Below are 14,421 nucleotides of genomic sequence, written 5' to 3'. Positions count from 1 at the left end.
TATTTTAAAGACACGGGCATGCTTTCCATAGGGGTTCTGGTTCCTGTGTGCACTGTTCAGTGCATACACAGAACTTATCCCTGGCTGTCCTGGAACTTGCTCTGTAGAGCAGGCTGGCCTTAAACTCACAAAGATCCACCTGCCTCTGTCTCCTGAGTGCTGGGATTAAAGGCGTGCGCCACCACCGCCCAACCACACAAAAGTTTAATTACGGTTGCCTCACACGGGAGAAGGCTCCTTCTAGAGGACATAGGGTGCCAAATTAAAAAGCACAGAGTAACGCCCGTGCTACGCCTGCTTTCCTGACAGCCAGGGCCCACGGCGTAAGCACCTACACAGTCTCTCACAGAAAACAATGTACATTGACGCTACGATCTGAAATCTCAAAGTAAAATCATTTGTTTAAACTGGTTAAATTGAGGCTTTCCCACACCGGTTTGTCCAGTGCTACAGCACTGTTCAGCGTTAGTCAGGGGTTGTTGGTACCATGCTTTCCGCTTAGCCACCTGCTCACACGCTCTTTTTGCTGGCCTCCACGGCCCAGGGGATACTGTGCTGTCGGTTATGAGCCCCCTGGTCTATGGTTTTGGCTCTGGCTATGGGTGCTCTGAGTTATCACTACCTCTGGTTTCTAGCAGGCTGGGATCTCTCCTGACTTTGACATAAGGAGGAAGCTGCCTGGGTGAGGAAGAGATGGGACCCAGGACCAAGAACTCTGTCTGGGGAGGGCACTGGTTCCCAGAGTGCACCTGGACAGAGGAGTCAGAGCACATGGCCTGGTGCTTCTGCACAGGAGCTCTGCACTCCTCAGAAGGCACGTGACTCAGGACAAACCATCTTCCCTGGTCTCTGGGCAGGCCGGTGCCCACAGCGGGAGGGTATCTTCACCCAAGAGACAGCAGGGGGTCCGGAAGGGCTCTAGGTTTATTCTCAGAGGACAGACCTCACTCATCACAGAGACCCTTGGGTTTCCTGTCTCACACATTCCCGCTGATTACCCTTGATCTAGCAGGCAGCTACAGCGCAGCAGTCTAGGTGGAGGCTCTGCCACTCACCTGCTGTGTTACTTTGGGCAGTTATGCAACCTCTCTGGGCTTCACTTTCTCATCCCCCTGTAGTGGTGCTGCCTCCCGCCTGTTATGGAGGCTGCTGTGCTTGCACTGGCTCCCGGGTGTACAGGACTCCAAGGCAGGCCCTATCACTCTCAGCCTGCTCTGAGTTAACAACAGCACATGACCCTCAGTCCTCACAGGGTAAAGGGGTGGTCAGGATTTAATCCTGCAGGTTTCCAGGGGACCTAAAGGTGCTGAGAGCTGGTGCAGTTACACTCACGGTCCACATGGCACTACCAGCGGCTATCCTCAGCTAGAGAGGCCAGGAGATGGCTGCACTGCCCTCACCTGGGCGGGCCATGCTGCATGCACGGAGCCGAGGTCCCACTGCACATCTGGGAGCTGGACTGGAATGTTCAAGTATTGACCTGAGTGTGTCCTCAGCTCATCTAATGAAGGCATGAGGGGGTTATGTCACTCCTGAGCTACGGCCTGCCTGTGCCTGCCATCTGCGCCTTGTCCCACTGACAGCCCCTCTTTGGGGCCCCCTGGTCATCTGTATTGGGGAGAGGAGCTGGTTTCCTAGATCTTAAGTTTCTCTCAGTTGAACTGGCTCCTCCTCTTAACTGCAGGAGGACTCCAGTGCACATAAAGGCAGAGGTTCCTAGGTGCTTGCCACCTGGGGCCAGTCTGACTCCCCCACTCCCTGTCGGCTTCCCCCACTGAGCTCCTGGCCCCAGGTCCAACTCTCCCTCACTTAGGCAGTGTCCTCCTTGAGCCGGTCACCAGGAGTTCCAGGCTCCTAGAGCTCAGAGAAGGACAGAATGCCCATAGCCAATACAATGGGCTACAGTCTCAGCAAGCGGACCACGCATGGGCGCAGAGCCCAGGTTTACCTCAGTACTGAATACCAGGCCCTCCGGATCCCCAATCAGCAAACATCACAACACACCAGGAGAAGCCAGACCCTGGGCCATCATCCTCACATCCTTCGCTACATCCACTCCCCACTCCCCGAGTATGGTACGAAGTTTGAGAGGGACTGAGGGAGGGCTCCATGTGGGAACCTGCCAACTGAAACAGTGTGCAGACGCCATGTTGGGTGTCATCAGTGCAGGGACAGACAGGTGCCCATGCCCAGCTGTGACAGAGACTGTCTGAGCCATTCTCCATCACAGCCTCACCAGCCAGCAGGCCTTGGTGGCTCACTAGGGCACTGATGGTAGACCCAGGAGGCACGGGCCAAAGTGTAGGAAACTGTAGTCGTCAGCCCAGGGCAGAGGGCAAAGCTGGGGCCTGGCACTGGGCCTTGAGGCTGCTCTGATGTTTAATATCGGCAGTGACCTCATCACCAGGATCTGCCCTCAGCCAAAATGAATGCTGCCTGGTGATGGATGTGTGGGAGGGTGGCCAGGGGAGCGTGGCCAAGGCTTTGCAGGAGCCTATGAGGAAGGACCACCCCACTGCTCTTCTCTCTAGGGACTGTGGCTCGCATTCAGTATCCTGTGCTCAGAGACGGGAATCCAAGCAGGCCGGAGCCAAATTCTGCCCCCCACCACCACCCCAAGATGACAAAAGCCTCCCTCCCCTAGAGGTCCAAGCTGTGCACAATCAGTCCCACAGCCAAGGACCCTTTTCACTTGCCAGCTAGAGGAAACCACAGAGGCAGGCAGGCAGGCAGGGTCTGTCTCGTGTGGAAACAAGGCCCCTTGCTCAGAGGGGCTGGTGGGCTTTCCTACCCAGTGACTAATAGAACCTCCATGTCCCTGTTGGGTCTGGAGCGGACAGAATGAGACAGATGGCAGCCTGTGCACAGCCCTCGCCATGACACAGCTGCCACTTCCTGCAGCCTGACCCCCTCCATGGGCTAAGTAAATAAACACATACGGTGCTGGCTGTGCCATTTTTCATGGCGCTAGGGAGGCGGGGAGAAGGCAAAAGCTTTTCCACGGGAGACCTAAGGCTGCCAGTGGGAAGAAAGGAGCAGGTGACCACAGGGCCATGGGCAGCTCTCGGCCGCTAGAGTACCTACCGCAGCCCCAAGCAGGTTCCCATGCCAGGCCAAAGGCAAGAGGTGAGACAAAGGGACAGAGAATGGAAGGCACCTGCCTAGTGGGAAGGATGGAGAGAGGTGACCCAGCAGGAGTCTGGGTCCATGGACCTGGTTGAGAAGTCTCACATGCACTATTGCTAGGCTTCCTCACCATGAAATAAGAACTCTGGGGGATACTCGAAGTACTCCCAGTGGGGCCTAGCATATGTGTCCCTCACATGTTCATAGGCATGAGCATCTAGAGTCATCCTGGGGCCACATGTACTCCTGGGGCTGGAGGGTGCTCGAGGAGGCCACCACTGCTAGCTCAAGGCAGCCTGGGAGGACAGCCAGATGGCCTGGGGGTCATCTAAGTCAGCTGGGCCTTGAGGGCAGCTTGTCTACTCAGAGGTGATGCCCCACAGCCATAGGTTAAAGGTACATTGCCTTCTGGATGCTCAGAGCTCCGCCTGGCACTGAGTGCCAAGCCCTTCCCCCTGCCTGGCAGCTCCAGGCCTCAATCTGCATCTTTTCCTCCCTCCTCCGCAGACCTGCCAAGTGCCATCTTCTGGGCCTGCTTCCACCAGAGGGGAGCCTGTGGCTTTCGGAGCTTCACACTGCAAACCAAGTGTTTTCCACTCTGTGTTTTCTGTGCTTCAAGAACACATATTTAGAGCACAGCACAGAGGCTGAGTGGCTGAGATCTATCCTCAGCACAGTCAACAGCTTGTCCTTTTTGTCATTAGTGAGTGTCTGGTCAAAGGAGGTCTCCAGTGGTGACAAAATACCTTCCTGCTAGCCTGAGGGACACAAACCTTAACTAGGAAGTCACACAGTGCACTCTCTCCCGTGATCCACTGGGAGACATGAGGGTCTTGGAACACTCACAAAAATCAATGGAAACTTTTCTGATTAGTGTGTGTGTGTGTGTGTGTGTGTGTGTGTGTGCGTGTGTGTGTGTAAGGGCATCAGGCCAGATAGTCAGACTCAGCACAGGACTCACTGTCCCCCGGTGAGAAGGATGGAGAGAGTAACAGAGTCCAGGTCTGTCTGCGAGTCTGACCACTGCAGGGCCGGGCCAGGCACCTGGGAGGCAGAATGCACACTACAGCCTCAACAGCTGGCTTGACCAATTCTAGGGTCTCCTGCAGAAACCTCACCATGGAGAACCCTCACCAGGGGTTCCTCCTAACTGCAGGGATGGGCTCACACCTAGCATACATTGTTCCCATATGACTGAGAAATCCCCTGTATAAAGGCCACCAGGAGGCTGCTGGCAGGGGATCAGCTGTGCAGAGGGGGAGGAGTCACCCCCTGGGAGGGCCTCTCCCATGGGCACAGGCTTGTTCGTCTCTGAAGCTATGTTCATAGCTCCCATGTTAGCTGTCTCCACAGCAACCAAGATAACAAGGGCAGTTCATTGGCTAGGTCCCAGCCAGAGCTATGGTCTCATCTCAGGCTCTGCCCTGTGGTCCTTTCCATCTTGGTGGAGGCAAAAACTGGACCTGGGTCCAGCAGAATGAATAACTAATCAAAACAAGGAAGTCTTTTTTTTTTTTTTTTTTTTTGAGGCAGGGTTTCTCTGTGTAGCCCTGGACCAGGCTGGCCGGGAACTCACAGAGATCTGCCTGCCTCTGCCTCCCCAAGTGCTGGGATTAAAGGTGTGCGCCACCACCACCACCACCACCACCACCAGGCTAGGGAGCCTTAATCCACACAGGTGTGTCTGGCCTTCGTGTCCAGATTCAAACACTGATACCATCTGCCGGTCGACTCCAGCAGGCTTGGCAGAGGCAGCAATGATGATGGCACAGACGTGAGTGGATGTAGCCAGGAAACTGCCTAGGAACCAGCTTTCCTCCTGGCACTGGTGTGTGTTACTGACGCTACATTGTGTACTCACGCACACGAGTGGGAAGGCCTCCCCACACCCTCCCCACCACAGGCTCCCAGAACCCGCTCTCTGGACCTCTGCACACATGCTCAGAAGAGTGTCTTGTCTGAGGGCCTTGGCCACAGCACTCTAATATGGAGTACTAACAGTGTGCTGTAGGCTAAAGACTGGGGCTGGGGGTACCCTGCCCCAGGATATACGAGGGGCCAGATTTGGCCGCCATAAAATCTGTCTTAGTGGTCCAGGCCTCACCTTGCCTCCTGACCTTAATACTTCCTTCCTGAGGCAGTGGAGTGAGTGGTCTGTGACACATTCTCCTTCCCATGCCTTCTGGAAACCTGAATGAAGGGCCTCCTTGCATGATTGCCCTCCTAACCCCTGTGCTGGCAGGGCTCACCCCATCACACTGCGGGGGTGTATCCCTGATCCTCCAGGGTTCTGGGGCTAGTGCCTCTTGTGCATCATGACTGGAGGTGACAGGCCCCTGTACCCCATTGGACTGGCCTGGGGGAAGGACAGGGCCAGCTCAGCAGAGAGCCAGGCACAATTCAGCACACACTGTGTGTACGGTAGCCTGGACCTGAGAGTCCCCAAGAGACACCTCCAGCTTGGTAGACAAAGAGGTGGGTGAAGAGACTGGGATGGAGACAGAGGCAGGCCTGGGGAGGAGGATGTGTCCTCTCAGCTGAGCCAACCTCCTGTATGGTACTCATCATCACTGACTCTGGGGATTGCAGGGCTCACAAGCCCCTATGTTCCCAACAGTCAGCTCTAAGGGTCTGGCATTTTTAATCATTAGAGTCATCTTGCACACCCAGAGGCAGAAAGATACTGGACAGAGTATATCCTGGATGTCCTCATCCGTGACTCATTCCTGAGAGCTGGCACTGTGGGGGTCTGCCTCGCTCCTGAGGCTGGGCAGTACCCATGCCTTCTCAGAAGAGATGCACCAAACTGCTGTGCTTCCCGCTTCTCCAAAGGAAACCGAGAACCACACTGTGCCTAAACAAATGAAGGAGGCACACAGACAGCCTCGGACAGCCAAGGGACAGTAGGACAGTGTCCCAACCAAAAGTGCTCAAAGGTCCTGTGTGTGGACCTAGAATTCTCTAGGCTTGAACATGGCCCCTCAGAGCCTGCAGAAGCCTGTGGACTGAGGTGTCCATGATAGAGATCGGAGCCCCTGTTCCCTGCCCCAGGGTAAGCGCCTTACGTGAGAACCTTCCTCCCTCCCTTCCTGTTTCCTGGAAGCAGGATATGTTCCTTCTGCAGTGCTGGACCAGGCCCTGTAGCCCCCCCCTCCCCCCCCTGCCCTGGCCCCTCTTTGCTGTGTGGCTGGGGTCAGACTCGGGGACCACAGGGAGGGGAGCTGACTGCCACAAAAAGTCTTGTCCTGTCTCCTTAGCACCAAGGTTTGTGGGGCTTTCTAGTGAGTTCCAAACAGAGGGAGCTCAGAGAGCGGGAGATGGCTGGTAATGGCACAGGTGCCAAGGCCTGAGACAGAGGCTCAGCCACAGCCACAGCTCTTCTACCCACAAGCCCACACCACATCACCATGACGACGACGACGACGACGACGACGACGACGACGACGACGACGACAACAACACAGCTTTGACACCACACCGAAGACAGGTAGTCCCAGAGGCAGCTCCAGGGCTGGGGCAGAAGGCTGACAGGCCCTTGTCACATGTCACACCTCAATGGCTAGCTGAGGTAGACTGTGTGGCTACCTCTGTACCTTCTGTGGGATGTTCTGTATGGCAAATGTGTTGCTCTGATTGGTTAGTAAATAAAGCACTGATTGGCCAGTAGTCAGGCAGGAGGAAGTATAGGCGGGACTAACAGAGAGGAGAAAAGAAAGAACAGGAAGGCGGAAGGAGTCACGGCCAGCTGCCACCATGACAAGCTGCATGTGAAGATGCTGGTAGCCACATGGCAAGGTATAGATTTATGGAAATGGATTAATTTAAGCTATAAGAACAGTTAGCAAGAAGCCTGCCACGGCCATACAGTTTGTAAGCAATGTAAGTCTCTGTGTTTACTTGGTTGGGTCTGAGCAGCTGTGGGACTGGCGGGTGACAAAGATTTGTCCTGACTGTGGGCCAGGCAGGAAAACTCTAGCTACATGTACCCACTGTGCAGATGTATTCACTGAGGTTGGGGGATAAAGCGGTAGAATAAGTCACAAGGGTAGGAACTGGGGGTGCATTCTGGGTGTATATGCTGAGCCCAGGGTAGATAGGCTAGAGAAAAACTAGATTTCAAAACCTCTGTGGCAATCACATGGGATTAAGCATCTAAACAGGTCAGTACCAGCTGGTCCAGTGCAACCCCCTGGGAAAGGCATCTGGGGTTGATACCAAGTTCCCTGCATGGAGCAGGCAGAGCAGCGCCAGTGTTTGAGAGAGTCAACAGGTTCTCGGTCACACTGGAGGCTCTGGCTGCAGGCCTATTGCAGATGTCTGTCCCAGAACCTGAACTGAGGCCAACACTCCCAGAACCAAATCAGCAGGTCTGATTCAACAGTGAGGTCTTGAAGCAGTGAGCCACCCTCTCCTGGCCTGACAGACAGCTAGGAAAGTCACTGTCCTACCCTGCCTCAGGGTCTTCCTGTAAGGATGACGATGACATCTCCTAACTCCAGACGTACCACTCATGACAAGTGTGACTCCATGTTCCGTGGCCAGTACCAAGGACCCTGACCACCTGCCCTTCCACTCCTCAGACCCTCCTGTCCACCTTTCCCAGAGGTGAGGAATGGCTGTGGCATCAGCCTAGCCTCAGTGGCCACCCTCTTTCTAAGCAGGCCAGCATCCCTGCTGAGGACAGTTCTGAGGACCATCACACAGGGGACATGTGGTCTCCAGTGGTGGCATCTTTGAGAGGTGGGCTTCCTGAGGACATGGGTGACGGGGTACGCCCTTTGGAGGGTGCCTTATGCAGTAGTCCTCCCTTGCATGCTCTCTCTAGCTGCCATGAGAGAAGCAGGTCTATTCCACCACACTCTCCCCTGTGCAGGATGCTCTACCTTCCTGAGGCCCACAGTGACAGAGCCAAGGCACCACGGACTGAAACACCGGAAATCATAAGTCCCCCAAAAAACAAAAATGAGAAGGAGCAGCTCTTTTCCTCGGGTGTTCTGTCATAGCCATGGGAAGTGACTCCTACCAGGCTCACAGCAAGTCTGTGGCAGACCTGGCTCACTGGCCCAGGGATCTGAGCTGCTGCTGCACTGGGCGAAGAGGCACTCTCCCGTTGAGAAGACCAAAACCAGCACATTTCACCGACCCTTGGTTGAGCGCCTCTGGCTACGAGCAAGCCTCATTTGGAAGGAGAAAAAAGTTGGCCACAACCTTCTATCTCCACTGTCTCCATCTGAACCTGTATCACATGTTCTCATCACCTTAGGGCTGCTGACTAAGGCAGGGTCTGGTCCTGCCTGCCAGTGTACCGTTCATTAGGTATACGCTGCCAGGCATTAGGTGTACACAGCATGGGCTAGGACATTCTGTGACGGAGCAGCTGGTTCTGGAGTTGAATTCAGATTTTCTGAGAACATATGAATCAAATCTGCTTTGTGTGCCCCCTCCCTCCTTAGAGGCAGGTTGGGCATTCTCTGGTTTACAGAGTGCATCTTTTGGGGGCGGGGGAGTCCTTGGATGTAGCACTCTAACTGGGGCAAGTGCTGCCCATACGAGGGGCCAGAGATATCCTCAGCCCAACACCAACTCTATATGGTTCTTACCCTTCTCAAAGAACTTTCCTTACCTTGGCCAAAAAGGGAGAAAAAAAAAAATCACACAGTAGAGGCCGACACAGATCCTGACCCACCAGGGCGGCTCTCCCACAAGGCCTTCCCCTGGCCACTATCACAGTTCTAGTCAGAGCCTGGGTCTCACTCCCACCCCAAGGTCAGAGGGCACCGCCACAGGGAGGATGAGTGGCAGAAGGTGTGGGCCTATGCTGACAGCAGTCAGCCTGGGCATGACAGCAGCTGCCGGGACCCTGGCACACAAGCCCTCCCCGCAGCGGGAAACACCTCCACAGAAGCAAACACGTGTGGCGGCTGCATTCCATGTCAGCAGGGCCCTGGGGAGGGAGCTAAAAATAGTCAAGAGCTTGAAGATGGCTAGCAATGGGGGCAGGGGACAGGCGGGAGCAGGGGGGCAGTGCACACACTCATGTAGCCATGTGCAGTACACGTGTGTGTACCGAGGGCCAGGTTCCCAAGCACACCCAAGCCCAGAGAGTCTGTCTCCAGAATCTTTCCCTTTGCCCTTGCCAGCTGCTCTCACCCACATCAGTAGGCCCCAGCACACCTCAGTGAAGGGCCAAGAGCGTCTTCAACAAGTGTAGAGTGCCTGGACCCACAGGACACCATCAAGAGCAGAACCTCCCACTCTCGGCCTGGTCCTGCCTGTCCTGGTGCCTCCTCTCTTTGGGTCAGGACAGCTCCTATGCTGCCCAGGATGCAGCTCTCCACTGGTTCAGTGGAGACCACGGGCCCAGTCCCCAGACTCTACCCCCGGGGTTGGATTCCACAGAAGTAGGGGACATGGGGTAAAAAGCCAGGCCTATCTTCCAGGGCCCACCCTGGGCTTTTACCATCCTGGGAACCCCAAAGAAGGTGCTACAGGATGCACTTGACCCTGCAGCTGGGGAGGAGGACTCATGGTTCTGTGCAGGGGTCTGTGACCACGCCCACAGCAGCATCTGCCTTCTCTACTCACAGACGGAGCCCTGCCAAGATGCAGCACTAGAGCCGCCTCATCTTGTGCCCATGTGAGCAGTCCTGGAGACCCCAAGCCCTCACGGGACAGAAAGAACTTGGTCCTAGGCCTGTTTTTTTTGTCTTCTGCTCCTGCATGCCCCTGCAGCCTCCTGAGATGGTTCCTCCCTGCTTCCCACCCCCAAGCGTCTGGTCAAAGCCTTCCTTGTGAAGGAACTTAAACCTGTGGCTGCTGATCGGCACTCCCAAGTGTCCCCACTCCCCGCCCTTGATGCTTCCAGCCACCTCCTTGTTCACCTGATGACCGTCCGGAGCGAGGGCTCCAGAAAGTTGTGGACGTGTCAGGCCATCAAGGACAGACTCAGGTTCTTACCTACCTCATGTGACACATACTATGGTTGTCCCCACTACACAGAAGGTACATGCCTAAGACCACACAGTTCATTAGTGGGCTGGCTACCCCTCTCCTCATCTGCATGAGCCACTCACTAATAGTGTAGAACTGAAGCTTGCTTTTCATCAGGTGACATAAAACGCCAGTCCTGTTGAGAGGGCGCACCCCTCAGACCTCCCAGGCCCCCCCGATGAGCTGGAGAACACAAAGCTTGAGATGTTTCTAAACCCCACTCCGGCACAATGTACACAATGCCAGGAGCCCCGGGCACTGTGCCAGCCACGGTGATGAGCTCAGAGAGGTCTGACCCATCTGCCCACCCTACAGCCTGCAGCTTACAAGGTACCTCTTCGTGGGACTTCACTAGACCTGAGCACAGCCCATGACACAGGCCTGGGCCCTGCCCTGTTTAGGACAGGACAGTGCTCCCGAGGACACTTACCACAAGCTGAGGTACAGGCAGTGGCTTGCCATCCTGGTTCAGGGACACATAGGTGAAGAAGGCACTGGCGGCCCGGTACCGCTTCTGTGAGTTGTCCACCACAGGGTCGGCGTCCACCAGGACCTCAATTTCCATGGACTTATTGCTCGTGAAGGTCATACGTCCAGAGATGGTGATGACGCAGCCTGCGGAGGACACGGAGCCGCTGCATTAGTGGATGCCAGCTTGGTCTCTACCCACAGGGGCACAAGTAGGCAGGGGCAGGTCAGCGAGAACCCATGTTACTGAGGACGTTAAGACACGGGTTAGGCAGCACAGGCAGCAGCAACTACTACGACACCACGACAACAAACTATTAGTGTGCGCCATCATTAGTCGATGTGAGTCATCTGTCTCCTGCAGTTCTGGCCGCCACTGGGTCCAGCCCCACTGACACAGGCCAGGAGCGGCAGCTTCAGCCGGGCTGTGGGTGAGCCTGCTCAGTCCTGCCGCCTTCCCTGTCCTCCAGGCCACACAGTTACCCACTGCGATGCTCTGAGCACCAAAGAATACCCCAGAGGCTTATAATCTTATGTTGGCTTGACACAAGCCATGGCGTCAAGTTTTTGGTGGGGTCATGTGACTGTCTGTCAGGTTTGCTGACGTTTCATCCTCTGAGCTGCTGGACATCATGTCAGGATAGTATCCAGGTGGTCATGACCTCAGTCCACAGTCAGTGTCTTTGTAAATGCCCCGAGTGACCCCTCTCAACTTAAGCCAGAGCACACTACCATACAGTGCATAATACCACACAGTACTTCAGCCTGGCCTTCTGCTTCCGGGCTTGATACCTCTCCCTGTCTCCACCCACCCTTCCACTGCTGGACCTTGCCCTTCTCAACCCTGGGCAGTTTCTAGTCTCAGGGTGCTCAGTTCTGCTCTTAAAAATGGACACCCAGGAACTTGACCTTCAGAGAACTGCGAAAGAAAAGGCCGAAGACCCTGTGCCGGGTCTAGTGCTTGCCAAGGATCATCTTTCCCAGCCATGACGGGTTTGGCCACAGGTATGTTGGCCTGTGGAGGATTTGGGGAAAAGCTGGCTCCTGGCTGCTGCCACTTCTGACTGATGTGTGACCAGACTCCTCCTCCCAGCTCCAGCACAGTCTTCTGGGCCAGGACATGTGGGTCACAGGGCCTTCTCAGGAGGGCCTAGTGCTGGCTGCAGGGCCCTACAACACATATCTAGCAACCTAGCTTCAAGACAGGCCCTGCAGGACACACTGAGACAGCCAGAGAGAAAGACAGTGGAGGCAGCAGGGCTTTCCATTGAGAAGTTCCAGAAAGCTCCATTCCACATTCAACTTCATACTTACACAGGGCGCTTCAGTGCAGGACATGGCCATTTCTGGGAGGGAAGGAAGGAGCCAGGTGGTCAGCAACAGGTGGCCTGGTACGAGCTGTAGTGCTCAGTCACATGCAAGCATCTGACAGGTGAACACACCTGTGCCACACCCTGGGACTGTCACCAGCTCAGGGTCTAGAAGCTTAGACTAGTCACCCAGGCCTTACCATGCCTCTGTCCTCTCCTAAATGCCACTGAGAGCTGGGCTATAAGGCGGGACGTGGAAAAGAGAAAGCGGGCAAGATTTCCCCCAAGTCCAAGGCTCGTGAGGGCCACTGTGTGAAGTACCACCTATTGCACACCGTCGGAGAGGCCAATTCCAGGGTCTCCAAACACACTGCGAATTCCAGAGACAACAGGAAGTGTGTCCTTCTGCTGTCAATCACAAAGCCATTTCCTGCCATGGGTCACAGCCAAACCCTGGCTGCTCATGGTGTTAATGTCTGAGTTGGAAGCCCAAAGCTTCTGACTCCAAGTTTAAGTCACAAGTGGCTGGTTCTGAGAACTGGACCAGAAGACCAGCAGCTGGAAGGGTCTGGAGAGCCAGGGGTGTCATGTGACACGATGAACACCCCAAGTCTGGGCTTTTTCACTCACAAGAGCACTGTATCACCATGCCACACACAAGCCTCTGGGGAATCTCCACAGATCTAGGAATCCACCACGGAGCTGGCACCTGACTGGGCCACTGAGAGAACAGGATCAAACTGAGACCCCATGTCGAAAATCTTCAGCTCTGGTGACAGGGGAGGCACAGAGCACCCAAGTCTCTGCAGTGTCAAAGTCTGCCTGGGGAACCAGATCCAACTAAGTGAGGAGAGGCAGCTAACAAGTGGTCCATCCTCCATGACGGCCTCCCCATCCCACACACTTCCTATAATGGCTGCCTAGCTCACCCTGCGCCTCTCCTCCAGGGATGCTGCCAAGACCAGCCCACCTCCTCCACGGCACTCCTTCTAATAGCCTTCACGTTCCACTGCAGATCTGACTAACGTCTACCTGTCTCCCAGTCTGGAATACCTAAGGGCAAGGCAGGGGTCCCCATTATGTGGTGAGTAAACATACAGACCCACAAGGGCTATGGAAGGGTTTTAAATAAGGCAGTTGACCACAGAAACCTAGCACCCTGCAGCCCCCGAGCCCAGGGGAGCCCGAGACCCCGCCATTACCCTGGAGGAGACACCGCACTGGCCTGAACTGAGTGGCTCAGAAGCATGGCACTGGCCTCCACCAAAACACTGCTAGCCAATGCTTCCCTCCACTTCCTTCCTCAACTCAAAGGCCATCCTTTGAACGGCTGCCCTGGAATCTCCCAACCTCTTACCCACCTGCCTCTCCCCAGGGGAAGCAGGGCCCTTCCTCCCGCTCCACCCTTCTCTAAGTCCCCAGAATGTCCGGCACATGGGGTGAAGTGAAGGAAGGATGGGAGAGTCTAGGGTCACGTGACCCCTGTGGTTATGGACAGTGTTGGCACACTTGTTAGCAAAGAGCCCTCAACACCCCGACTGTGGAACACGGCACTACACGGAAGAAGTCTCTGACACATCAGTGGAGACATATTAAGCCGGTAGAGGAGCAGGTCAGCCCCAGTGCCAACAGCTCCTGCAGTTCTGTCCCTCTGCCTAGGGTGGTGGCCTGGTGGGTAAGCAAACACCACAGCTCATGCCAGCACATGACACCTGGGCCACCCATGCTCAAAGTTACAGGTATCTGGAACTGAAAGGCTGGACATAACGTGCTATATCATGAAACAGTCTACATCTGCACTGCCCTGCACACCGTTACAGGGCTCTGGCACTTGAGATGGCTGAGGATAACTGGAGATCGGCACTTTTCATCCTTCTCTCTCTGCCCCTTCTCTTCCTTTCCTGCCGTCCCCCTTCTGGCCTTTCTTCTTTAGACAAGGTTTCATGGCACAGCCCAGGCTGCCTTGGACTTCTGTCTTCCTGACTTTCTGGAATGTCCTCATTGTGTTGGCCAGGCTACACTGGGACTATAAGCACATCCCACTATGCCCAGCTTTAGTTTTCATTTTAATTATACTCTGAATAGTCATGTGTGGACGGGGACTATTTTGTGGGCAGCACAGCAGTTAAAGCTCAGGGGCTGGAGAGATGGTTAGTAGTTTAGAGCACCTGTCGCTCTTACAGAGAACCTGGATTCAATTCCCAGTACCCACATGGTGGCTCACGACCATCCAAACTCTAGTTCCACTCTGCAAACACCAGGCACACACACGACGTACACACATACATGCAGGCAAAACATGTATATATTTTTTTAAAAAACTATAAAAAAGGTTTTTTTGTAGTTTTGTTTTTAAGCAAAGCCAATAGAATGGAGTGTAGGGAGCTGCTGGAGACAGGAGACTCAACTATCCACCCCTGATGCTCTCCAAAATCAACAGGAAAAGGACCCTGGTAAAGGCTGATGAGGGCACAACAGAGCAATGTTTTTCTTAGGCTAAACCACTCACTGCACAAAGCTTCAGAAG

At 54.9% G+C, this 14,421-nt stretch overlaps 1 protein-coding gene across 3 annotated transcripts in view; it reads right to left on the bottom strand.

Annotated features, from left to right (window-relative positions):
• The window catches only part of Acot7 (acyl-CoA thioesterase 7), a 95,905-nt gene that overhangs the window by 1,479 nt on the left and 80,005 nt on the right, over nucleotides 1–14,421 (bottom strand). For 2 of the 3 annotated variants that reach the window (XM_037203233.1, XM_028883087.2), the window contains exon 8: nucleotides 10,547–10,731. In XM_037203233.1, coding sequence (XP_037059128.1) covers nucleotides 10,547–10,731 — 185 coding nt within the window. Of the gene's footprint in view, nucleotides 1–10,546; nucleotides 10,732–11,898; nucleotides 11,931–14,421 lie in introns of all 3 variants that reach the window. The other variant, XR_005090968.1, reaches the window with a different exon arrangement.

This window comes from Peromyscus leucopus, chromosome 2 (genome assembly GCF_004664715.2).
Source record: "Peromyscus leucopus breed LL Stock chromosome 2, UCI_PerLeu_2.1, whole genome shotgun sequence".
NCBI lineage: Eukaryota > Metazoa > Chordata > Mammalia > Rodentia > Cricetidae > Peromyscus > Peromyscus leucopus.
Note: the sequence above shows the minus strand (reverse complement) of the source record. Positions and strands in the feature narration are given on the sequence as shown.